General features: G+C 45.5%; 2 protein-coding genes across 2 annotated transcripts; both read left to right on the top strand.

The window, feature by feature from the left end:
* Nucleotides 1-4719: 4719 nt before the first annotated feature.
* Nucleotides 4720-5747, top strand: LOC136142607 (melanoma-associated antigen B4-like). Its single transcript, XM_065900871.1, is given in 2 exon segments — nt 4720-5698; nt 5701-5747. Coding segments are annotated over 2 exon segments (1026 nt in total).
* A 17329-nt stretch (nt 5748-23076) lies between these two features.
* On the top strand, nt 23077-24111 carry LOC136142051 (melanoma-associated antigen B3-like). Its single transcript, XM_065900143.1, has one exon. The coding sequence runs from the start codon at nt 23077-23079 to the stop codon at nt 24109-24111; it is 1035 nt and encodes a 344-aa protein (XP_065756215.1).
* The last annotated feature ends 908 nt before the right edge of the window (nt 24112-25019 follow it).

Below are 25019 nucleotides of genomic sequence, written 5' to 3'. Positions count from 1 at the left end.
ACTCCCCATTTGTATAGGATAAATGAGGTAATTCAAAAGAGAGAGATTTTATGTTTTATCATCAGTAAATAGCTAAGCAGTGAAGAACTGAGGAACTCAGCTTTGACCACATCTTGGACTAAGTGAGATTTAAGGGTTGTTTGGTATCCAAGGATACCTCTTAATGTAATTTCTATAAATCTGAGAAGAAAAGAGATTGTGATGATCTCATTTGAGAGTAATATGTGGAAGAAGGACCGGAATACATTGGAAATGCTGCCTAATCAAAGCATTGTTTTCATGTATATTTTATAGTTTTTAAGTGATTTTTTTAGCTTAATGTTTTCTAGCTGGAACATTTTATGTCATAATTACTAGTCTCATCAGAGATTTCATTTTTATCTATACAGATATGTGGAATCTATGATTAGATGTGTGCATTTAGGCCGGTTGGACCTCCTTTAGTTTACATCAACGTACTTTTGGAATTTGGTATTCTCCTTTTTCAAGTATAATGCATATATATCTGGCACAGCTTCCTGCTTGACTCTATTGTTGTGCCTTATGTAAAATGACATTTAGTTTGCTTCTCATTGATTAGAATCAATAACATAAGTCATAATTATGTCCTGGAATAATATGCATTTCTAGTCTGGCTGCACTGTAGGTGGTGGGATATGGCCTGGGAAGCTAATCATCCTTTATCGTTTCTTTCCACTTGGGAGAGGGCACCCAGAACGCTAAACAATCAACTTCGTAACTAAATATATAGGAGAAAGTTGTTTATAAATTGGGGTCTCTTGTACGAAGGGGAAATACTAAGAACACTCTTTTTGCAAAACATAAATGGAGAACTAAGGCAAAGATAATTCAATCAGAATTTATGTCATCACCTCAAGAGTTCAAGCCAAACCACAAGACTAGTCCACTGTAATGTGTATATGTGTTGTGATGTCAATGTCCAATTCAAGTTAACTCTACATTTTATTGACCTGATGAGCACATTTGTTTGCTAAAGCCAAAAGACAATGCAGGTTCCCTGTCAGACTGTTATGATTGAGAGACCCCCTAAATTGTTTGGACTTATTGGCTTAATTATTCCACATTTGGGAATCCATGGAAGGGTCTCTTTTCAGGAACACTGATGCGTGTGAGACTGTTGTGACTGTTCTCTCCTTTGCAGAATATTCTACTGCCTTGGCTTCTGTATTAGTCAAGATAAGCTAGGTTATGTTAGAGTGTCAAATTAATCCTGAAATCTCAGTGTTTTACCACAACAAAGGTTTATTTCTCAACCACACTACATGTTCAGTGGGTATGGGGGAGGGAGGGGCATTTGGGGGTTTTCTCTGGGGCTTACCTATTCACTGAGGCAGGGGAGAGTGGACAGAGAGTCTCTAAAGGGCTCTTCTCTGATTCAGCCAAACCCATCACTGCTTCTCCCATTTCATTGGCTGAAACCGGTCATAAATCCTCGGTTAGCCTCAAGGGGTCTGAAAAATGGAGCTTTCCGTGTGCCTGAGAAGAAGGAATATAGAATTGGGTTTGGCGAGCACAGCACTGTCTGCTACAGTTTTTAAGACACTGCCCTGTCCTGGTTCTTCTACCTCTCAACCTGTTTTTTCTCTGCCGCCTCAATGGACTTCTTTTCCGTCACCCCTTGGGGAACTGGTGCTCCCCAAGTTACCATATCTGGTCCACTATTTTTTTTCCTCCCCACCACTATCCCCAGGTAACTTCATCCAGTCCTCCAGTTCTAACTGCAAACTATCTGCTGCTAACTTCCAGATCTATTATCCCAAGCCCTGACCTACCCACAAAGCTTTAAACGTAAATCCAACGATGACTGATTCAAGGATATCTCAAACTCAGTGTGAAAAAATATAAACACATGATTTTCCCCCCCAACCTCATTCGTCCTCTTCCTGTATTCTTTGTCCCACTTAGTGGCAGCATCGTATTTCCAAGTCTAGATTCCTCCCTATCATTCCCACCTCTTAATTTCGTACGCCATCTTAGCTCGCTGTGCTGCATAGTTGTTTAGTCAGTTAGCAGTCTGGATGTCCACTGTGAAGGTATTTTTTAGATGCGATTAATAGTTCCATCTGTAGGCTTTGAGTAAAGCAGATTACCACCCGTAGTGTGACCGGGCCTCGTGCAATCAGTTGAGGGCCCCAAGACCAAGGACTGAGGTGTCCTGAAGGAATTCAGCCTCAAGACTGCAACACAGGGACTTCCCTGGTGGTCCAGTGGCTAAGACTCCGTGCTCCCAATTCCGGGGGCCCCGGTTCGATCCCTGGTCAGGGAACTAGATCCCGCATGCGTGCTGCAAGTAAGAGTTCCCATGCCGCGACTGAAGATCCCGCATGCCACAACGAGGACCCGGCGCAGCCAAAACAAATATATAAATATTTTTAAAAATAAATAAATAAAGGACTGCAACACAGAAACCCTGCCTGAGTTTCCAGTATGCCTGCCCTGCTATACAGACCTTGGACTCAAGACTGTAACATCTGAGTTTCTAACCTACTGGCTTGCTCTATGAATTTCAGCTCCCTGACTTCCCCCAGCTAGGGCCTCGGGGAGGTGAGGGCTTTGTTTGGAGGCTGGAGGACTCGGGACCATAGAGGGAGGGGTCCCAGGCTCTGATAGACGGCACCAGCAGGACGCAGGGACCGCTGACCCCTGACCCCTGACCAGTGGGCGTCCCCGCAGGGTCCCGCCCCTGCCGTCACCCTTCGGAGACCCGACGCCGCGCCGGATGCGGCTCCCCCCCGACTTCCGCTTCAGAAGCGAGGAGCCTGACCGGGAGCCGCGGCGATTGTTCAGCCAAGCGTGGGTTTTCAGGACTCGTCCGGAGCCACGGTGAGGACCTGAGTGTAGCCTGCAGGGACATTCCCTCCCCCCTCCCCCCATAACAAAGGTGACCCACCTGCATCCCACCCCTGCGATCTTGTTCTTGGAGGCCCCAGCAGAGCTATCGGGCTGAATTCGGCCTAGGATGTCTCAGGCAGAAGGCCTTGGTCTGTGAGAGTAGCGCTGATTCTACAAATGGAGAAGATCTAAGTCCTAGATGACGGCCCTGAGTGCTAGTGAGCAGACCTCGGCCCCCAAAGCGGGCCACACTGAGCAGCGCCCCTGCTCTCAGCTCTAGGAGGCCCTAGCAAGGTAGACAGATGTTGAGTGACCTAAATTCCCCTCTAGTGACGGAGGGAAATGAGGGCTACCTCATGACTCCCAAACTCAGGAGAGGAGGCTCCGGGCAGAGCTGGCAGGCTGTGGTGCCCCCTCATCTCCTCTGGAGATGGTCTCAGGGAGATGAGAGCCTTGGTCTAATGGAATAAGCCCAATTCAGCAAAGGGACCTAGTCCTCAACAGCATTCATGGTTGTGACACCGAGTGAGGATGGGGGCCCCTCCCACAAGAAACGGGGCAGCATAACGCACCAGCCCTGTTTTCAGGCTTGGGAGAATTGGGTATTTTGACATGAGTTGCATTCACTTATTCCCAGGACATCTCAGGGAGGTGAGAGACCAGGTCAAAGGGGGCAGCCTCGGGTCGGCAAGGGAGGATTTCAGGTTATGCCAGGTGTCATGGTGAGAGCCTTGAGGACTGTGGGGATGTCCCACATGAAAGCATTCAGGCCACAAAGAATCCTCACTATTAGCATCCCTGGGAGACCTCAAGCATAGATGTCAGGCAGAAATGCCCATCAGTTCCCACTATAGGCGAACAGGGAAATAAGGGTCTTGGTCTGAGGAGAGTGGTCCCATGTCAGCAGAGGGAGAAATCTTAGACCCTATCAGGAGGCACATTTAGACCTTGAATTGGGATCTTGTGTGGGACCACAAGGACTTCAACCTGCCTGCAACAGCTTTCATTCTTGGGAGACCACGTTTAGTTAGATACGGTCATCTTCACTTCCTCCTGTTGGGACACAGGCTGGTTGGCTCTTACTATCATATAGGCATCATTCAGGCAAAAGTTGAGCTTCTCTACCAGGAGCCCAACTGAGGAACCCGAGTGAGGACTCAAAGTGTCCAGCCCAACCCTTGGATTTCAGCCCAAGACATCTCTGGGAAGGACTGTCAGGTAGAGCGTCTGCTCACTTCTTTATATCACGTCTAAGAGAGGTGAGGTCCTCAGTCTGAAGGTGCATCCACCAGTCAGCAAATGGAGAGTGGTTCCAAGCCTTTTAAGGAGCCAACGTGAGGACCTCGAATGATGATCGCAACGAACTCAGGATAGGAGGGACCCTACTGAGCTCGCAGCTCTGGTGTCCCCTGGCAGGGAGGTGGACTGAGGCACCCCTTCACTTCCTTCTCCTGGATCGCAGGGAGGTTTGAGGTGTCAGCTGAAGAGTAGCAGCGGGGAGGGTGCCCAGGCTCTGCCGAGACCTGACATGATAATATTGAAGATGAACCGAGAGGACCCCACTGCCAGCACCTGTTGTCACCTGAGTAAATCCAAGGCAGGGCTGATAGGATGCAGAGTAAAACTCTAAGGCCTCTGTGGTTCCTCTATGGGATTCTGGGAGGACAGGCTGACCGGGAAAACAGGAACCTTGTGGGTTCCCAGAGCAGTGCCCTCAAGGAAACTTGCAGAGGCAGCCTTTGATAAAGCCAAGGTGGAATCTCCCTACTTTAAGGTGCTCACGTCATCTCATTCTCCAGCCTCCAGGTGTCCAAATCACCTGTCATTGGCCCACACTCCTGTCTGCTGTCCCTGACCATAGCCACCATGCCTCGTGGTCAGAAGAGTAAGCTCCGTGCTCGTGAGGAACGCCGCCGTAACAGAGGTGAGACCCAAGGTCTTAATGCTCAGGCCACCACAGCAGGGGTAGAAGAGACCACTTCCTCACCCGCTTCTGTTTCTCAGGGTACTCCCCAGAGCTCCGCTGCTGCTGGCACTCGCCAGGAGCCTCAGGGAGCCCCAGCCACTAGCTCTCGTGATGCAGGGGTTTCATGCCCAGGATATGATGTACGTGCCAAGGGCCAAGTTGAGGAAAGTAAAAATTCCTCCCAGGCCTCAACCTCCAGTGATCCTGGAAAGGATCTTGTAACCAGGAAGGCAGGGATGTTGGTGCAGTTCATGCTGTATAAATATAAGATAAAGGAGCCCATTAAAAAGGGAGAAAAGCTGAAGATTGTCAACAAAAGGTATAGGGAGCACTTCCCTGAGATCCCCAGGAGAGCCTCCGAGTGCGTGGAGCTGGTCTTTGGCCTAGAATTGAAGGAAGTCAAGCCCAACAGTCATTCCTATGCCCTCGTCGGCAAGCTAGATCTCACCGATGATGGGCGTCGGAGCAGTGGCGGGCGGTTTCGGAAGAATGGGCTCCTGATGCCTCTCCTCGGTGTGATCTTCTTGCATGGTGACCGCGCCTCTGAGGAGGAGATCTGGGAATTCCTGAATATTTTGGGTGTTTTTGATGGAAGGAGGCACTTCATCTTGGTGGAGCCCAGGAAGGTTATCACAAAAGATTTGGTGCAGGAAAGGTGCCTGGAGTACCGCTAGGTGCCCAGCAGCGATCCGCCATGCTCTGAGTTCCTGTGGGGCCCGAGAGCCCGCGCTGAAACCAGCAAGATGAAAGCGCTGGAGGTTCTGGCCAAGATCCATGATACGGTCCCCACTGCCTTCCCACCCCACAATGAAGAGGCTTTGAGAGATGAGGGAGAGAGAGCCCGAGCCAGGGCTGCAGCCAGGGCTGGCACTACTGCCACTGCCGTGCGCGTTCCAGGGCCACATCCAGCCTCTCCTCACACCCCTAGTGAGGTCTGAAGCCCACCCATTCTTCACTTTGTGGTAGGAAAAGCCTGTTAACCAGTGTTCCTGATATGCTTAAATAACTTGTTGACTTTTTTCCTGCATTTTTAATTGGTGTTCCTTTCAACAGAAAGTTTATTTAGATTCAGAATATAAGTATATGAATGACATGGATCACACACTTATTGCTGTTTGTCAGATTTAGGAGTAAGAATTTTGTTTTTTGAAATACGAATTGGAAATCCTTAAATCACTTTTGTGGTCCAGAACAAGAATAACATCACTTTAGGATAAGAATATCCTTGGAAACATGAAAGAACACCACGCTAAAATAGGATCAGAAGATAGCTAGGTAGCTAGATGGAGAGATAAGGTAGATAAGACAGATAGAGAGCTAAAGTCAAAGTTGATCAATTCTTGGTTTGCCTTACTCCATTTAGTCTTTCTTTTGTAAATTTAAAAGATATATACTGGATTTGCTTATGGTTTTCAAGAATGTTTGAGAATACAAATTATAGCAAATGATTTGTTCATGACTCTTATTTTACACAAACATTAACTGAGCATCTGCTCTTAAGAAGTCTCTGTGCTCGTACTGGGGATGTTTAATCAAAAAAGTCCTAGCCTCTGCCCATGCAATTACAGTTTCTCAGAGCAGCTATTATTGTATGGAAAAGGGTGAGATACTCTCTACTTCAAGAAGAGCAGGTAAAAAAGCAGGGTAAAGAGAGGGTGGAGAGAACATATTCCGTAGTTTTCATTGTTAAAAGCGGAATTTTGGCTGATTGGGAGGATTTTTTCCGTCTAGAATGCTGCATATTCTCTGACATATCTTAGATGTAAAAAAAAAAAAAAAAAAAAAAAAACCCAGCTGGATTGATGGTAACGTCTGAGGTCAAGATAATCATAGTAATAACTGCCGTTCCCTAACGTCTCAATACGAGACAGGCACAGTGACAGATGCTTTCCATACATTACATATATTCCACCAGTCCTACAAGACAGGTCTTATCAAACTCGCTTCACAGCGAAGATCCTGAGGCTCATAGAGTTAGAGTTTGGTAATGTGCCAAATTTCATAAGGCTAGTAAATGACAGGGGTGGGACTAGACTCCTGGTCTAGATTACCGTAGAGCTCATACTGTTCTACTCCTCCTACCCTGAGACACATCCTGTGTCTTTTATTTCAGTTGTTTTCTCGGTACTTCAAACTTTGTCTTAGGTGATAAAAAGCATGGCCTTGTGCTCAAACTACTGGATTGGAACACGTAGCCAGAGCAGTAAGAATACCAAAATATTTGAGAGGTATAAATAAATAAATGAAAGAGACAATATTCGGTGACAGTATAAGCATCTACATTTGCGATGTTAGATAACCTCAAAAGACTAGGGGCTCTCAAAATCATCCCCTGTAGAAAGTAAATCTATCAGAACAGAAGTGACGTGGGAATCTTCATCTGGCTGATGAGATAGAATAGATCAGTGTACTTTTTTCCCTGACAGGCTACCACCACCTGTTCTGGGACTCCTGCCTTGTGCTACAGCTTCCCCATCTCACATTACTCCTGGGCCAGGGACCCATTCTCTGTAAGGTTTGCAGAGGGAAAACTGCTCAAGAGTTTGCAGAGATGTGGAATTTCCTAAGCAGGCTTTAATCCAAGAGATAGAAAGCAGGATGAGGGCCCCGTGTAGGAGGACTGAGGAGACCAAAGCCCAGAATATTGGGGGGTGGTCATTGGGACACCAGTCCTGTCTGCTATCAGACACAGAGGGTCTCAGGCAGACCTGTTAGGCTAACCGTACCCTCACTTATTCTTCAGGCTTCTTGGGGCCATAAGAAATTTGTCTAAGGGCAGAGTTCTCAGGTTGGTAGAGGAGAGAGTGTGAGTCTCTCACAGAAATGACAGTGATAAACCTGAATAAAGACCCAGCCAGAACAGTAGGATCCCATAAAGTCCCATCCCCTTTGGCAGCCCCCTGAGGTCCAGAACAGTCCTGGCTGCTTGTGACTAACACTTTCAACTCAGGTCGCGGGAAGGTGGGGACTCTGGGGATCAGCAGAGCCCTCAGCCTTAGATCAGCAGAGAATGGAGTCCCAGGAAGTGTGCAGAGTCATAGTGAAGACCCTGTCTGTGGACGTGGGGACCACTCAGTCCACCACTGTCAGGGCTACACTCAGCCCCTCCTCTGCTAAGTGTAGCCCTGGGAGGCATAGGTCCTGGGAGGCATAGGCAAGAGCTGGCAGGGTCAAGTGCCCCCTGACTTCTGCCTGGGGGGTGTCAGGGAGGGGAGGACCTTGGTTTATAGGCTGGCTGTTCAGCAGAGAGTGGAATCCCAGGCGTGACAGTGTCAAAGTAAAAGTCCTGTATGAGGAGTGTGGCAACCAACTACCCAGTTACAGATACATCCTTAGAAAGTCCCGCGTCTGTAATTGGCCTGGGGAGGCAACAGACAGGGCTTTCAGACTAAGTTCACCCCTTATTGCCTGAAGGAGGATGGTTTCAGGAACTTAAAGTCCTTGGACTGATGGAGGAGGCCTCATTCAGCAGAGGAAGGGTACCCAGTTCCTAACAGGAGTCAACATGATGACACTGACTGACAATGAAAGGATCTCTCCCAGAAAGAAGGGGACCACATAGAGCACTGTCCCTGTTGTCAGACCTGAGGCTATGTCACTTAGGCACGGTGACATGACGCGTCATACTCACTTCCTCCCAGAGCTCTCATGGAGGTAAGGAACCTCATTAAAAACCAATGTGCTCAGTGGCTCTCCTTAGGATCTCAGGGAATTGTTCCCTGTACATTTTGTTGACAACCTTCAGCATGTCTACCTCCATAATGGGCTCTTTCATATTTCTGCAGTAGGAATTGCCTGCCGATGCAGGGGACACGGGGTCGTGCCCCTGTCCGGGAAGGTCCCACATGCCGCGGAGCATCTGGGCCCGTGAGCCATGGCCGCTGAGCCTGCGCGTCCCGAGCCTGCCTGTGCTCCGCAACGGGAGAGGCCACAACAGTGAGAGGCCCGCGTACCGCAAAAAAAAAAAAAAGCTCATATTTTCTTTTATTTGGGGTTGTAGTCTGAGCATAGTGCATAGTATACAGTAGGTACCTTATATTTAATCAATAAAGGCTGAAAGAAAGACTATAAATAAGGGAAAGATCGTCAATTTGTGGTTTGCCTAAATCCTTCTCATGTTTCTTCTTGTAAAAGTGGAAGTCATACACCTGGATTTGCTTAGATTATTCAGGAATGTAAGATAAATTAAATTTTCATGGATTAGGCCACATGCTTCCTCCTTTTTAATTTCCCAATCATTAATTGAGAATGAGCTCTTTGGAAGGCATCATACTAGTACTGTGGATGCTTCCCCCCGCCACCCCCCAAAAAAAGCCCCCAAACAACAACCACCACAAAAACAAGATCTAGCCCCTGCCCGTTGAATTTTAGAGTCTAGGAGCTGCTATTATATAAAAAGATGGTGGGATGCACTCTGTGACCTAAAGAACAAGTAAAAAGTAGGGTTAAAGAGGGCAGGCAGTTGGAGCTGAAAGCAATCAAGTGTAAATGGCCTGAGGCAAGGCCACTTGGCGCCTTAGGAAAATGCAAAAGCCTTCAGTGAGAAGTAATTTTAAGTGAGGTTGCCTGGTGGGCTAGATGAGACTGTGGGAGTGGTGAGCCCGGCCAGAGCCTCAGATGGAGGGCCTCAGAGAATCCAGAATCCACTGGGCTGGCAGTCTTTACCCTGGGTTGGGGGAGCCAGAGACCTCGCCATTAAAAGCGTACTCAATTATTCTATCTTGTGTGTAATTTGGCAAATTCTAGGCAAGTTCTAGATTTTTGTTGGTAGTTAAATAAGTGGAAGTAATGGTTATTTAGAAGAAAGGGTAGCTGGTAGGGAAGATACTGGTCAATGACAAAAATTCTGGGAAGATACTGGTCAGTGACAAAAATTCTAAGGACTTTGAGTTGTTTCCAACTAGGAAAGATTCTCCCACAAGCGCATTATGTATTATATCCTCTGGTGTGGATATTACATGATTGTCCTTGCTAGGCAGCATTTTAGTTAATTGCGATTCCGTTGTCTTGCTGTTTGGTTAATGTGCTCGAGCTCATGGGGCCAGTGAAACAGCACGTAAAACAATTGATCAGCTTAAACTGGTTTTGCCTCCTTAAATAGGTTGTTGATTAATCAAACCTTGTGTTATTTTACAGAGACAGAACTGCACATCTCCAAGAAGCAACCCATGACCCCAGGATGACCCTGGAACCAAGATCTTCAGTCTGCAGAGCTCAGAGAATAGAAATGTTGCCTGGAGAGCCCGTGACAATCCTTCAATTAAGGAAAATCTGGCCTCCAGCAGCATGAGTAGCTTATATGGACTAATTCAAGACTAGCCAATTAGCTTCCAAGTTTGAAATTACCCGGACCCCTTAAATTTCACCCAGACCGCTGGACTGAGGTGAGATTTGAGAGCCTTGTCTCCTGTGTTAGTCGGCCTTGCAGTAAAGCTCTTTTCTCAAAAACTGTTGCCATAGTGTTGGCTTCTGTGCACACAGTGCAGTGAGCCCTTGTTCAGTAAGTTTTGGCAACCCAGGTGAAGTTTAGGTCTTGTGACCGCCTGCCTGAGGCACTGTAGCCCCTGGCAGAGTGTGGGCCCTCAGCACCAACCTTGAGTAGCCACCTAGACTGAATTTGTCTAGAAGGTCGGCTCTTGGGTTCCTGCTTCCCCGCCATGGCACTCGAGGCTCCTCGGGCTACTTTTGCTTTTGAGAAAAGAAACAGCTCCTGGATCAGACGTCTTTTGGGTGAGTAACCTTGTTAAAATGTGCCTGTACCTAAATTGTCTAATAATCTCAGCGGAATTGTGGGTTAGAGACCTGCCTGGGGGAGTTTTTTTTGCTCGGGATAGAGTCCAGGTTAGAGTCCTAAGGCTGGGATCCTGGGCTAGAGTCCCACCCTAAGAGAGACAGTACAAAAGGTTACAGCTGCTGAGGTACTCAAAGGATTGGGTTAAAGTCCCAGGCCTTTGGATTTGTTTGCCTATGTTTGTTTAGGTCTGACTGTTATATCTGTCAGGATTGGCTAATGGGAGTTGGCTATTGGATGACTGTGGCAAAACTTTATTAAACCTGATTGATATTAATGAGGGTCCTCTGACTCAGGAGATAAAAGACCTTGCTCCTGGACTGGAAACCTTGCTTTACAGGGTGATGGGGTTTTTCACCCATGCCTAAGATGATTGCCCGGAGGTGGTGTTACACGTGTATATTCCTTTTTTGTTTTTTTGTTGCTTTATTGGAGAATAGTTGATTTACAATGTTGTGTTAGTTTCAGGTGTACAGCAAAGTGAGTCAGTTATACATATACATATATTCGTTCATTTTCAGATTCTTTTCTCATACAGATTATCACAGAATATTGAGCAGAGTCTCCTGTGCTATACAGTAGGTCCTCGTTGGTTATCTGTCTTATATATAGTAGTGTGTATGTTAATCCCAAGCTCCTGATTTATCCATTCCCTCCCCACCCCACGTTTCCCCTTTGGTAACCATAAGTATGTTTTCGATATCTGTAAGTCTGTTTCTGTTTTGTAAGTAAGTTCATTTGTGTCATTTTTAAAAATCAGATTCCACATATGAGTGATATATGATATTTGTCTTTCTGTCTGACTTATTTCACTTAGTGTGATAATCTCTAGGTCTGTCCACGTTGCTGCAGATGGCATTCTTTCTTTCTTTTTTATGACTGAGTAATATTCCGTTGTATATATGTACCACGTAGTTTTTATCCATTCCTCTGTCGATGGGCATTTAGGTTGCTTCCATGTCTTGGCTATTGCAAATAGTGCTGCAGTGAACATTGGGGTGCGTGTACCTTTGCAAATTATGGTTTTCTTTGGATCTGTGCACAGGAGTGGGATTGCTGGATCACATGGTATTTTTTATTTTATTTTATTGGAGTATAGTTGATTTACAATGTGTTAGTTTTAGGTGTACAGCAAAGTGATTCAGTCACATATATACGTATATTCGTTCATTTTCAGATTCTTTTCTCATACAGGTTATCACAGAATATTGAGCAGAGTCCCCTGTGCTATACAGTAGGTCCTCGTTGGTTATCTGTCTTATATATAGTAGTGGGCGTGTTAATCCCAAGCTCCTGATTTATCCATTCCCCCCCGCCTCACGTTTCCCCTTTGGTAACCATAAGTTTGTTTTGGATATCTGTAAGTCTGTTTCTGTTTTGTAAATAAGTTCATTTTCTTTTTCAACACATTTTTTAAACATCTTTATTGGAGTATAATTGCTTTACGATGGTGTGTTAGTTTCTGCTTTATAACAAAGTGAATCAGCTATACATATACATATAGCCCCATATCTCTTCCCTCTTGCATGTCCCCTGCATTGGCAGGCAGATTCTTAACCACTGCACCACCAGGGAAGTCCCGGAATAAAGTTTTTATCTCAAAAGGCAGTGCGATAGTATTGGCTTCTATGCATGTCAGGCAGTGAGCCCTTGCTGGGTAACACTAGTAAATGACAGGCCTGGGACTAGACTCCTGGTCTGAATTCCTCTAGATCTCACACTGTTATACTCCTCTTGGCCTAAAGCAGAGCTTGTATTCCTTGACACTCAAATGTATCTTGGGATAAAGATAAGGACTGTGTGGCTAAAGAACGGGATCGGAATCTATCCAAAGCATTGAAGAATACCTCAGTAAATGCCAGTTAGGAATAAGAAGGAGGAACAGGAATAAGGAGAAGAAACAGATGCTGCTCAGTGACAATAGGATCATCTCTATATGCAGTGTCACATAACCTCAACCAGGGGAAGCACAAAACCATCCTGGACAGCTCCTTTCCTTTAGAAGTATGCGCATATCTCAGACACTGTGGGTTGGGTTCTAGGTCACCACAATAATGCGAATATTGCAATAAAGTAAATCGCACGAAATTTTGGGTTTCCCAGTGCTTATAAAAGTTGTTAATCCTATTGTACACTTACTAGACAGTGTCTAAAAAAAATGTACACATCTTAATTTAAAAATACAAAACAGTGGGCTTCCCTGGTGGCGCAGTGGTTGAGAGTCCACCGGCCGATGCAGGGGACACGGGTTCGTGCCCTGGTCCGGGAAGATCCCACATGCCACGGAGCGGCTGGGCCCGTGAGCCATGGCCGCTGAGCCTGCGTGTCCGGAGCCTGTGCTCTGCAACGGGAGAGACCACAACAGTGAGAGTCCCGCGTACCGCAAAAAACAAACAAACAAACAAAAAACAAAAATAGTTACAAGAATAACAAAGATAGCTGAGCAGAGAACCATAAGAAAATAATGAAGAAGTTTAAAATATTTCAAGAATTAACAAAATGTGGCACAGGGACCCCACGTGAACACATGATGTTGGGAAAACGGCACCCATTCACATGTTCAATGCACGGTAACCACAAACTTACAATTCGTAATAAAACAATATCTGTGAAGCATGATTAAGTGAAATACGATAAAAAGAGGTATGCCTATAAATCAATTAAAACAAGTCACAGAAGAGGCTAACTCTGGCTATTGAAAAGGACAGATTAGCATTATTTTTCTCTGGGAGCCCACCCCTGTCCTGGGCCCCCTGCCTTATGTTGCATTTTCCCCATCTCACGTCAAGTCTGGGACATGAAGCTACAAGGTTTGCATTAGGTACGCTGCTCAAGAGTTTGCAGGGATGTGGCATTCCCCAGGAACCTTTTAATCCAAGAGATAGACAAAAGGAACACCATCCCCCCCCCCCCCCCCGAAATGAGTGAGGACTGGAGAGACAACCACGCCAAAATATAGGTCATTCAGAGACCTGCCCAAACGTGCTCTCAGACCTAGAATGCCCAGGCAGGGCATCCTCTCTTATAAGTCTCATAGTTTTCAGTGAGGTCAAAGTCTTGGTCTAAGAAGAACAGCCTCAGTTCAGTAGAGGGAGAAGCTCAGGTTGGAGGGTCAGGGAGGATCAGGTCCCGGGACTGGCCAGGAGTATGGTGGGGCCCCTGAGTGAGGAAAGAGCGTATCACTAGACCCACAAATGAGGGGGCTTTACAGACCCCTGCCCCCATTCTTAACCATGAGAGGCCCCAGGCAGAGCCATAGGGATGAGAAGCCTCCTCATTTCTGTCTGTCTGGTCTCGGCGAGGGAAGAGCTTTGTCTATCAGGATCAGGTCCCAGTTCTGCAAGGGAAGGGGTCTTGGCCATAACCAGACAAAACAGGGTCAAGGTGAGGACCTCAGTGCTAATGAGAGCGTCTCTCTCCGAAGGAGGAAGGCTCACAGTGTGGCGCCCCTCTTGTCAGGCAGAGATGGTCAGAGCAACGCCCTGCCTTCCCCACTAGGGGCTCGGGGAGGTGAGGGCTTTGTTTGGAGGCTGAAGGACTCGGGACCACAGAGGGAGGGGTCGCGGGCTCTAATAGATGGCACGGAGAGACCCGCGAGGGAGGATCATGGGACGGCTGACCTCTGAACCCTGGGATCCCATAGAGCCCCGCGCGTCCCGTCAGCCGTTGGAACCCCACACGAGGCAGCCGCAGCCGGTAGTGGCTCCCACACTTCCGCTCCGGGGGCGAGGAGCCGGACGGTTGTTCACGGCGTTTGTTCGGCCAAGGGCGGATTCCCAGGACTGATCTGCAGTCGAGGTGAGGACCTGAATGCGGACCCAAGGGATCCTTCCCCCCTCCCGTAACAAAGGTGACCCCCACAAATCGCGCCTCTGTGATCGAAAGTGGAAGGTTCCCGAAAAGCTGTTAGGCTGAGTTCTGCCTGGAAATTCTCAAGGGGGAAAGCCTTAATCTAAGAGAGAATTTCCTGATTCTGTAAATCAAGGAAACCTAGGCCCTGACTGAAGTCAAGGCGGGGGAGGGGGGGGGCGGGGAGGATGGGGGGCGGGGGAGGGGCGGGGCCTGAGTGCTAATGAGGGCGTAGAGATGGCAACAAAGCCGCACCCATGCACTCAGTTCCCGGAGCCTCCAGGCCAGGGTGGTCGTATATAGCAGGCCCAGACTTCCCCCCCACCCCCAGGAGCTCAAGGAGGTGAAGCTTGTGGGCACAGTTCAGTAAAGGGAGAAGTCCCAGGCTCTGACAGATTCCAAGATGGGCACCCTGTATGTAGGACCTAGGGACCACCGGCTCCAGAACACTGGAGTACCACAGACCCCCGCCCCTGCTGTCAGCTGTCAGAGACCCTGAGTAGTTGTGGCCGGATGTGAGTCATCCTGACTTCGGCTTCAGAGGTTCCAGGAAGTGAGAACTTTCATCTGAGGGCCATGCCTCCGGCCGGCCAAGAGAAAATTCCCAGTACTGGTCTGGAGTCAAGGTGAAGACTTTGAGTGGGGAGTGAGAGGTGCCACTCGGCCCATAACAAACTGCACGAAGTCTCGCTGCTGGCTGTAGGCCCTGCGAAGCCCCAACAGAGCCATCAAACTGAGTTCTGCCTGAGATGTCTCGGGGCTGGGAGGGCCTTGGTCTAGGGAGTAGCTCCATCTTGCGGATGGAGGATACCTAGGTCCTAACTGAGGTGAAGGTGAGGGCCCTAAGTACTGATGAGGGGGCCTCTCCCCATTTAGGGGTGGCAGCGCCCCTACACTTGTGGGAGGCTCCAGCCAGGGGTAGTCATATATGTAGGACCCTGACTTCCCCCTCTAGGGACTCAGGGAATTGAGGGCTTTGCTCTGAGGCTGGACTAGCCAGGTTATTGGTGGGAGGAGTCCTAAGTCCTACACATAGTTCGGGTCAGAGACCTGAGAGGACTAAGGTGAACACCGACTCTAAAATGTAGGGTCTCATAAATTCTGCCCGTGTTCTGAGTAGAAACCAAGAGTACCTGTCAAGCTGAAGCACTCTTCTCATGTGTCTGGAGAGTTCAGAGATGTGAGGGTGTTGGACTAATTGAATAGCCCCAATTCTGCAGAGGGAAGAGACCCAGGGCTTTATAGGAGTCAGGGTGAGGACCCTGAAAGAACAGTGATGATACCACTCACCCACAAACAGAGGAGACAACAGAGAGTGTCCCCCTCCTTGCTTGCAGTGCTGGGTAGCCCAGGTATGGAAGTCAGGTGTGTGTGAGCCTTCCTTTATTTCTTTTCTTTTTTTTAAACATCTTTATTGGGGTATAATTGCTTTACAATGGTGTGTTAGTTTCTGCTTTATTACAAAGTGAATCAGTTATACATATACATATGTTCCCATATCTCTTCCCTCTTGCGTCTCCCTCCCTCCGACCCTCCCTACCCCACCCCTCCAGGCGGTCACAAAGCACTGAGCGGATATCCCTGTGCTATGCGGCTGCTTTCCACTAGCTATCTACCTTACGTTTGGTAGTGTATATATGTCCATGCCTCTCTCTCGCTTTGTCACAGCTCACCCTTCCCCCTCCCCATATCCTCAAGTCCATTCTCCAGTAGGTCTGTGTCTTTATTCCTGTCTTACCCCTAGGTTCTTCATGACATTTTTTCCCTTAAATTCCATATACATGTGATAGCATACGGTATTTGACTTTCTCTTTCTGACTCACTTCACTCTGTATGACAGACTCTAGGTCTATCCACCTCATTACAAATAGCTCAATTTCATTTCTTTTTATGGCTGAGTAATATTCCATTGTATATATGTGCCACATCTTCTTTATCCATTCATCCGATGATGGACACTTAGGTTGTTTCCATCTCCGGGCTATTGTAAGTAGAGCTGCAATGAACATTTTGGTACATGACTCTTTTTGAATGATGGTTTTCTCAGGGTATATGCCCAGTAGTGGGATTGCTGGGTCATATGGTAGTTCTATTTGTAGTTTTTTAAGGAACCTCCGTACTGTTCTCCATAAGTGGCTGAACCAATTCACATTCCCACCAGCAGTGCAGGAGTGTTCCCGTTTCTCCACACCCTCTCCAGCATTTATTGTTTCTAGATTTTTTTTTTTTTTTAAACATCTTTATTGGGGTATAATTGCTTTACAATGGTGTGTTAGTTTCTGCTTTATAACAAAGTGAATCAGCTATACATATACATATGTTCCCATATGTCTTCCCTCTTGCGTCTCCCTCCCTCCCACTCTCCCCATCCCACACTTCCAGGCTGTCACAAAGCACCGAGCTAATATCCCTGTGCCTTGCGGCTGCTTCCCCCCAGCTATCTACCTTACTACGTTTGTTAGTGTGTATATGTCTATGACTCTCTCTCGCCCTGTCAAAACTCACCCTTCCCCCTCCCCATATCCTCAAGTCCGTTCTCCAGTAGGTCTGCGTCTTTATTCCTATCTTACCCCTAGGTTCTTCATGACATTTTTTTCCCTTAAATTCCATATATATGTGTTAGCATACGGTATTTGTCTTTTTCTTTCTGACTTACTTCACTCTGTATGACAGACTCTAGGTCTATCCATCTCATTACAAATAGCTCAATTTCATTTCTTTTTAAGGCTGAGTAATATTCCATTGTGTATATGTGCCACATCTTCTTTATCCATTCATCCGATGATGGGCGCTTAGGTTGTTTCCATGTCCTGGCTATTGTAAATAGAGCTGCAATGAACATTTTGGTACATGACTCTTTTTGAATTTTGGTTTTCTCAGGGTATATGCCAAGTAGTGGGATTGCTGGGTCATATGGTAATTCTATTTGTAGTTTTTTAAGGAACCTCCATACTGTTCTCCACAGTGGCTGAACCAATTCACATTCCCACCAGCAGTGCAAGAGTGTCCTCTTTTCTCCACACCCTCTCCAGCATTTATTGTTTCTAGATTTTTTGATGATGGCCATTCTGACTGGTGTGAGATGATATCTCATTGTAGTTTTGATTTGCATTTCTATAATGATTAATGATGTTGAGCATCCTTCCATGTGTTTGTTGGCATTCTGTATATCTTCTTTGGAGAAATGTCTATTTAGGTCTTCTGCCTATTTTTTGATTGGGTTGTTTGTTTTTTTGTTATTGAGCTGCATGAGCTGCTTGTAAATTTCGGAAATTAATCCTTTGTCAGTTGCTTCATTTGCAAATATTTTCTCCCATTCTGAGGGTTGTCTTTTGGTCTTGTTTATGGTTTCCTTTGCTGCGCAAAAGCTTTGAAGTTTCATTAGGTCCCGTTTGTTTATTTTTGTTTTTATTTCCATTTCTCTAGGAGGGGGGTCAAAAAGGATCTTGCTGTGATTTATGTCATAGAGGGTTCTGCCTATGTTTTCCTCTAAGAGTTTGATAGTTTCTGGCCTTACATTTAGGCCTTTAATCCATTTTGAGCTTATTTTTGTGTATGGTGTTAGGGAGTGATCTAATCTCATACTTCTACATGTAGCTGTCCAGTTTTCCCAGCACCATTTATCGAAGAGGCTGTCCTTTCTGCACTGTACATTCCTGCCTCCTTTATCAAAGATAAGGTGACCATATGTGCGTGGGTTTATCTCTGGGCTTTCTATCCTGTTCCATTAATGTATCTTTCTGTTTTTGTGACAGTACCATACTGTCTTGATTACTGTAGCTTTGTAGTATAGTCTGAAGTCAAGGAGCCTGATTCCTCCAGCTCCGTTTTTTGTTCTCAAGATTGCTTTGGCTGTTCGGGGTCTTTTGTGTTTCCATACAAATTGTGAAATTTTTTGTTCTACTTCTGTGAAAAATGCCAGTGGTAGTTGGATAGGGATTGCATTGAATCTGTAGATTGCTTTGGGTAGTAGAGTCATTTTCACAATGTTGATTCTTCCAATCCAAGAACATGGTATATCTCTCTCTCTATTTGTATCATCTTTAATTTCTCTCATCAGTGTCTTATAATTTTCTGAATACAGGTCTTGTGTCTCCTTAGGTAGGTTTGTTCCTAGATATTTTATTCTTTTTGTTGCAGTGGTAAATGGGAGTGTTTTCTTGATTTCACTTTCAGATTTTTCATCATTAGTGTATAGGAATGCCAGAGATTTCTGTGCATTAATTTTGTATCCTGCAACTTTACCAAATTCACTGATTAGCTCTAGTAGTTTTCTGGTAGCATCTTTAGGATTCTCTATGTATAGTATCATGTCATCTGCAAACAGTGACAGTTTTTCTTCTTCTTTTCCGATTTGGATTCCTTTTATTTCCTTTTCTTCTCTGATTGCTGTGGCTTAAGCTTCCAAAACTATGTTGACTAAGAGTGGTGAGAGTGGGCAACCTTGTCTTGTTCCTGATCTTAGTGGAAATGCTTTCAGTTTTTCGCCATTGAGGGTGATGTTGGCTGTGGGCTTGTCATATATGGCCTTTAATAGGTTGAGGAAACTTCCCTCTGTGCCTACTTTCTGGAGGGTTTTTATCATAAATGGGTGTTGAATTTTGTCAAAAGCTTTCTCTGCATCTATTGAGATGATCATATGGTTTTTTTCCTTCAGTTTGTTAATATGGTTTATCACATTGATTAATTTGCGTATATTGCAGAATCCTTGCATTCCTGGAATAAACCCCACTTGATCTTGGTGTGTGATCCTTTTAATGTGCTGTTGGATTCTGTTTGCTAGTATTTTGTTGAGGATTTTTGCATCTATGTTCATCAGTGATATTGGCCTGTAGTTTTTTTTCTTTGTGACATCCTTGTCTGGTTTTGGTATCCAGGTGATGGTGGCCTCGTAAAATGAATTTGGGAGTGTTCCTCCTTCTGCTGTATTTTCAAAGAGTTTGAGAAGAATAGGTGTTAGCTCTTCTCTAAATGTTTGATAGAATTCGCCTGTGAAGCCATCTGGTCCTGGGCTTTTGTTTGTTGGAAGATTTTTAATCATAGTTTCAATTTCACTGCTTGTGCTTCGTCTGTTCATATTTTCTATTTCTTCCTGATTCAGTCTTGGCAGGTTGTGCATTTCTAAGAGCTTGTCCATTTCTTCCAGGTTGTCCATTTTATTGGCATAGAGTTGCTTGTGGTAATCGCTCATGACCTTCTATGTTTCTGCAGTGTCAGTTGTTACTTCTCCTTTTTCATTACTTATTCTGTTGATTTGAGTCTTCTCCCTTTTTTTCTTGATGAGTCCGGCTAATGGTTTATCAATTTTGTTCACCTTCTCAAAGAACCAGCTTTTAGTTTTATTGATCTTTGCTATTGTTTCCTTCATTTCTTTTTCATTTATTTCTGATCTGATTTTTATGATTTCTTTCCTTCTGATAACTTTGTGGTTTCTTTTTCTTCTTTTTGTAATTGCTTTAGGTGCAAGGTTAGGTTGTTTATTTGAGTTGTTTCCTGTTTCTTAAGGTGGGCTTGTATTGCTATAAACTTCCCGCTTAGAACTGCTTTTGCTGCATCCCATAGGTTTTGGGTCGTCGTGTCTCCATTGTCATTTGTTTCCAGGTATTTTTTTATTTCCCCTTTGTTTTCTTCAGTGATCACTTTGTTATTAAATAGTGTATTGTTTAGCCTCCATGTGTTTGTATTTTTTACAGATCTTTTCCTGTAATTGATATCTAGTCTCATGGTGTTGTGTTCGGAAAAGATACCTGATGCAATTTCAATTTTCTTAAATTTACCAAGGCTTGATTTGTGACCCAAGATGTCATCTATCTTGGAGAATGTTCCATGAGCACTTGAGAAAAATGTGTATTCTGTTGTTTTTGGATGGAGTGTCCTATTAATATCAATTAAGTCCATCTTGTTTAATGTATCATTTAAAGCTTGTGTTTCCTTATTTATTTTCATTTTGGATGATCTGTCCATTGGTGAAAGTGGGGTGTTAAAGTCCCCTACTATGGATGTGTTACTGTCAATTTCCCCTCTTAAGGCTGTTAGTATTTGCCTTACGTATTGAGGTGCTCTTATGTTTGGTGCATAAATATTTACAATTGTTACATCTTCTTCTTGGATCGATCCCTTGATCACTATGTAGTGTCCTTCTTTGTCTCTTCTAATAGTCTTTATTTTAAAGTCTATTTTGTCTGATATGAGAATTGCTACTCCAGCTTTCTTTTGGTTTCCATTTGCATGGAATATCTTTTTCCATCCCCTTACTTTCAGTCTGTATGTGTCTCTAGGTCTGAAGTGGGTCTCTTGTAGACAGCATATATATGGGTCTTGTTTTTGTATCCATTTAGCCAATCTGTGTCTTTTGGTGGGAGCATTTAGTCCATTTACATTTAAGGTAATTATCGATGTGTATGTTCCTATTCCCATTTTCTACATTGTTTTGGGCTCGTTATTGTAGGTCTTTTCCTTCTCTTGTGTTTCTTGCCTAGAGAAGTTTCTTTAGCATTTGTTTTAAAGCTGGTTTGGTGGTGCTGAACTCTCTCAGCATTTGCTTGTCTGTAAAGGTTTTGATTTCTCCATCAAATCTGAATGAGATCCTTGCTGGGTAGAGTAATCTTGGTTGCAGGTTTTTCTCCTTCATTACTTTCAGTATGTCCTGCCACTCCCTTCTGGCTTACAGAGTTTCTGCTGAGAGATCCGCTCTTAACCGTATGGGGATTCCCTTGTGTGTTATTTGTTGTTTTTCCCTTGCTGCTTTTAATATGCTTTCTTTGTATTTAATTTTTGACAGTTTGGTTAATATGTGTCTTGGCGTATTTCTCCTTGGATTTATCCTGTATGGGACTCTCTGTGCTTCCTGGACTTGATTAACTATTTCCTTTCCCATATTAGGGAAGTTTTCAACTATAATCTCTTCAAATATTTTCTCCGTCCCTTTCTTTTTCTCTTCTTCTTCTGGAACCCCTATAATTCGAATGTTGGTGCATTTAATGTTGTCCGAGAGGTCTCTGAGACTGTCCTCAGTTCTTTTCATTCTTGTTTCTTTATTCTGCTCTGCAGTAATTATTTCCACTATTTTATCTTCCAGGTCACTTATCCGTTCTTCTGCCTCAGTTATTCTGCTATTGATCCCATCTAGAGTCTTTTTCATTTCATTTATTGTGTTGTTCATCATTGTTTGTTTCATCTTTAGTTCTTCTAGGTCCTTGTTAAATGTTTCTTGCATTTTGTCCATTCTATTTCCAAGATTTTGGATCATCTTTAACTATCATTATTGTGAATTCTTTTTCAGGTAGACTGCCTATTCCCTCTTCACTTGTTAGGTCTGGTGCATTTTTATCTTGCTCCTTCATCTGCCATGTGTTGTTCTGTCTTCTCATTCTGCTTATCTTACTGTGTTTGGGGTCTCCTTTTTGCAGGCTGCAGGTTCGTAGTTCCCATTGTTTTTGATGGCTGTCCCCAGTGGCTAAGGTTGGTTCAGTGGGTTGTGTAGGCTTCCTGGTGGAGGGGACTAGTGCCTGTGTTATGGTGGATGAGGCTGGACCTTGCCTTTCTGGTGGGCAGTTCCACGTCTGACGGTGTGTTTTGGGGTGTCTTTGGCCTCATTATGATTTTAGGCAGCCTCTCTGCTAATGGGTGTGGTTGTGTTCCTGTTTTGCTAGTTGTTTGGCATAGGATGTCCAGCACTGTAGCTTGCTGGTCGTTGAGTGAAGCTGGGTGCTGGTGGTGAGATGGAGATCTCTGGGAGGTTTTCCCCGTTTGATATTATGTGGAGCCTGGAGGTCTCTTGTTGGCCAGTGTCCTGAAGTTGGCTCTCCCACCTCAGAGGCACAGCACTGACTCCTGGCCGCAGCACCAAGAGCCTTTCATCCACACGGCTCCTCAGTTTGGGATGATTCGTTGTCTATTGAGGTATTCCACAGATGCGGGGTCCATCAAGTTAATTGTGGAGATTTAATCCGCTGCTCCTGAGGCTGCTGGGAGAGATTTCCCTTTCTCTTTGTTTGCACAGCTCCCGAGTTTCCCCTCCTTTATTTCTGATGGTATCAGATTGGTGAGAGCCAAGGCAAGGACCCTGAATGAGGACTGAGGACCCCAAGGAGCCCAGGACAGAGTCCCATAGAGTTGTCAGCTGTGGGTGCCCCCTGGCAGGGGTGCTGGGCTGAGATGCCCCTTCCCTTCTTCTTAAGGTATCCCAGGAAGATGAGGACCTGGGTCTGAGGTATAAATTTAGAGCAGCACAGAGGAGGGGGCCCAGCCCAAAGTTGATATGATGGTCCTGCATATGAACTGAGGGAACCCCAGTGCTCCAGAGTAGAGGGGGCTCCACAAGGACTAGATAATTGCCCACTGCTGCTCTCAGCCCCAGTAAGCACCAGGCAGGGCTGGCAGGCTGCAGCCTGAGGCTCACTTTGATTATTTCCACAGGGTTCTTAGAGAACAGGGTGATCAGAACAGGAGTCCTGTGTGTTCGTAGAGCAGGACCCACATGGAAACCTGAAGAGCGGCCCTCTTAAAGGCAGGGTGGTACCTCCCTGCTGTAGGCGCTCACACCCTCTCATCCTCTCGCATCTCTGCAGCGCTGTCCTACCTGCGCTCCTGCCTTTTGTCCCTGACCATAGTCACCATGCCTCGGGGGCAGAAGAGTAAGCTCCGCACCCGTGAGAGACGCCACCAGGCCCAAAGCGGGACCCAGGGTCTGACGGGTGCTCAGGCCACTGCAGCTGAGGAGGGAGCCGCCTCGTCTTCATGTCCTTCTCCTCCTGGGGTTACTACTCGGAGAAAGCCGGGTGCTAAGTCACGTAGCACTCTCAAGAGTCCTCAGAGGGCCCTAGCCACCACCACTAAGCCTGCAGGTGTTTCTCCCGCGAGATCAAACAAAGGAGCCAAAGGCCAAATGAAGAAAAAGCACAGTTCCTCTCAGGCCCCCATCTCTGCCGTGCGGTCTCGAAAAGGCCCTCTAAGGAGGATAGTGAGTGTGTTGGTGCAGTTCCTGGTGCACACGTATAAAATGAAAAAGCCTGCTAGGAAAGCACATATGCTGAAGCTTATCGATAAGAAGTACCAAAATCGATTCCCTGAGATCCTCAGAAGAGCTTCTTTCAGCATGGAGATGCTATTTGGTGTTGACTTAAAGGAGGTGGACCGTACCAAGCATACTTATACCTTTGTCAGCAAAATGGCTCTCCCCAACGATGGGACCATGAGCCGTGGCCGCGGGTTACCCAAGACCGGTATCCTGATGTATATCCTGGGTGTGATCCTCATGAAGGGCAACTGCGCCACAGAGGAGAATATCTGGGAATTCCTGAATAAGATGAGAGTCTATGCTGGGAAGAGGCACTTCATATTTGGGGAGCCCAAGAAGCTCATCACCCAAGATTTGGTGAAGCTGAAGTATTTGGAATACCGGCAAGTGGCCAACAGTGATCCAGCGCGCTACGAGTTCCTGTGGGGCCCGAGAGCCCATGCCGAAACCAGCAAGATGAAAGTCCTGGAGTTCCTGGCCAAGGTCAATCACACCGTCCCCAGTGCCTTCCAGTCTTTGTATGAAGAGGCTTTGAAAGATGAGGAGGAGAGAGCCCAAGCCAGTGGATGTTCCAGTGTTCTGTCCAGCTCCTCCCACACAGAATCTGAGGCAAATTCTGCACTTTGTGGCTGAAGAGAGCATTCAATATTTCAAGTAGTGTAGGGCTGGGTGTGACAGAGGGAACACTGTATAATACCTTTGTGTTCCTGTTCTGTATGGGGAATTTGGAAATACGTCTTTGTTTTTTGCTGTTTTTCAAATGTTACTCCTAAATGAAATTTTATTTAGCGTTAGAATGTAAGTTTATGAATTACATCAGTCATACTTACTGTTGTTTATCAGGCTTAAGAATAAGAGTTTTGCTGTTTTGTAAAACATATTGGGAAAACTTCCATCTTATTTAGTAATTTGGTGGAAGATAACATGGCATTGCAATATGCAATTCCTTGAAAATGTGAAAAAGTTAAGTATAGTATAGTATAGTATACTGTATGTAGTATAGTATAGAAAAAGTAAGATGGTCAGTATTTGGTTTACTAATTCCTTTTACTCTCTGTTTTATAAAATTAGAAATAACAGTATGTGCTTGGCTCATTCAAAAATGTAGAATTAAATCATAATAAATTAGACCTCATGCTCACAGGCTCGTTTATTCCCCAAACATTACTTGAGCATCTGCTCTTTCAGAAGGCTCCTTGCTAGTACTCTGAGAGCTGAGAAGAAGAAGACCTAGCCACTGACCATAAGATTATAGAGCCGAGAAGCAGCTATCATATAAAGAAAATGGTGATGTATACTGTAAGACCAAAAGGACAAATGAAAAGACAGGATAAGAAAGGAGAGGGGTGGTTTCGCATGATAGCAGTCAAATGTAAATTCCCTGATGCAAGGCAGTGGTGGGCCTTGGGAAAAATGTAAGTCCTTCAGTGGGAGGTAATTATAAGTTAGGTGCGTGGTGGGCTAGATGAGACTGATAATTTTGAGCAGGGGCCGGACCCTCAGATGGTGGGCCGTACAGTTGAAAGACAAAGCCTGCAATG

This window comes from Phocoena phocoena, chromosome X (assembly GCF_963924675.1).
Source record: "Phocoena phocoena chromosome X, mPhoPho1.1, whole genome shotgun sequence".
In the NCBI taxonomy this organism is placed as follows: Eukaryota; Metazoa; Chordata; class Mammalia; order Artiodactyla; family Phocoenidae; genus Phocoena; species Phocoena phocoena.
The sequence above is the reverse complement of the archived record's forward strand: the minus strand, read 5'-3'. Positions and strand labels throughout refer to the sequence as shown.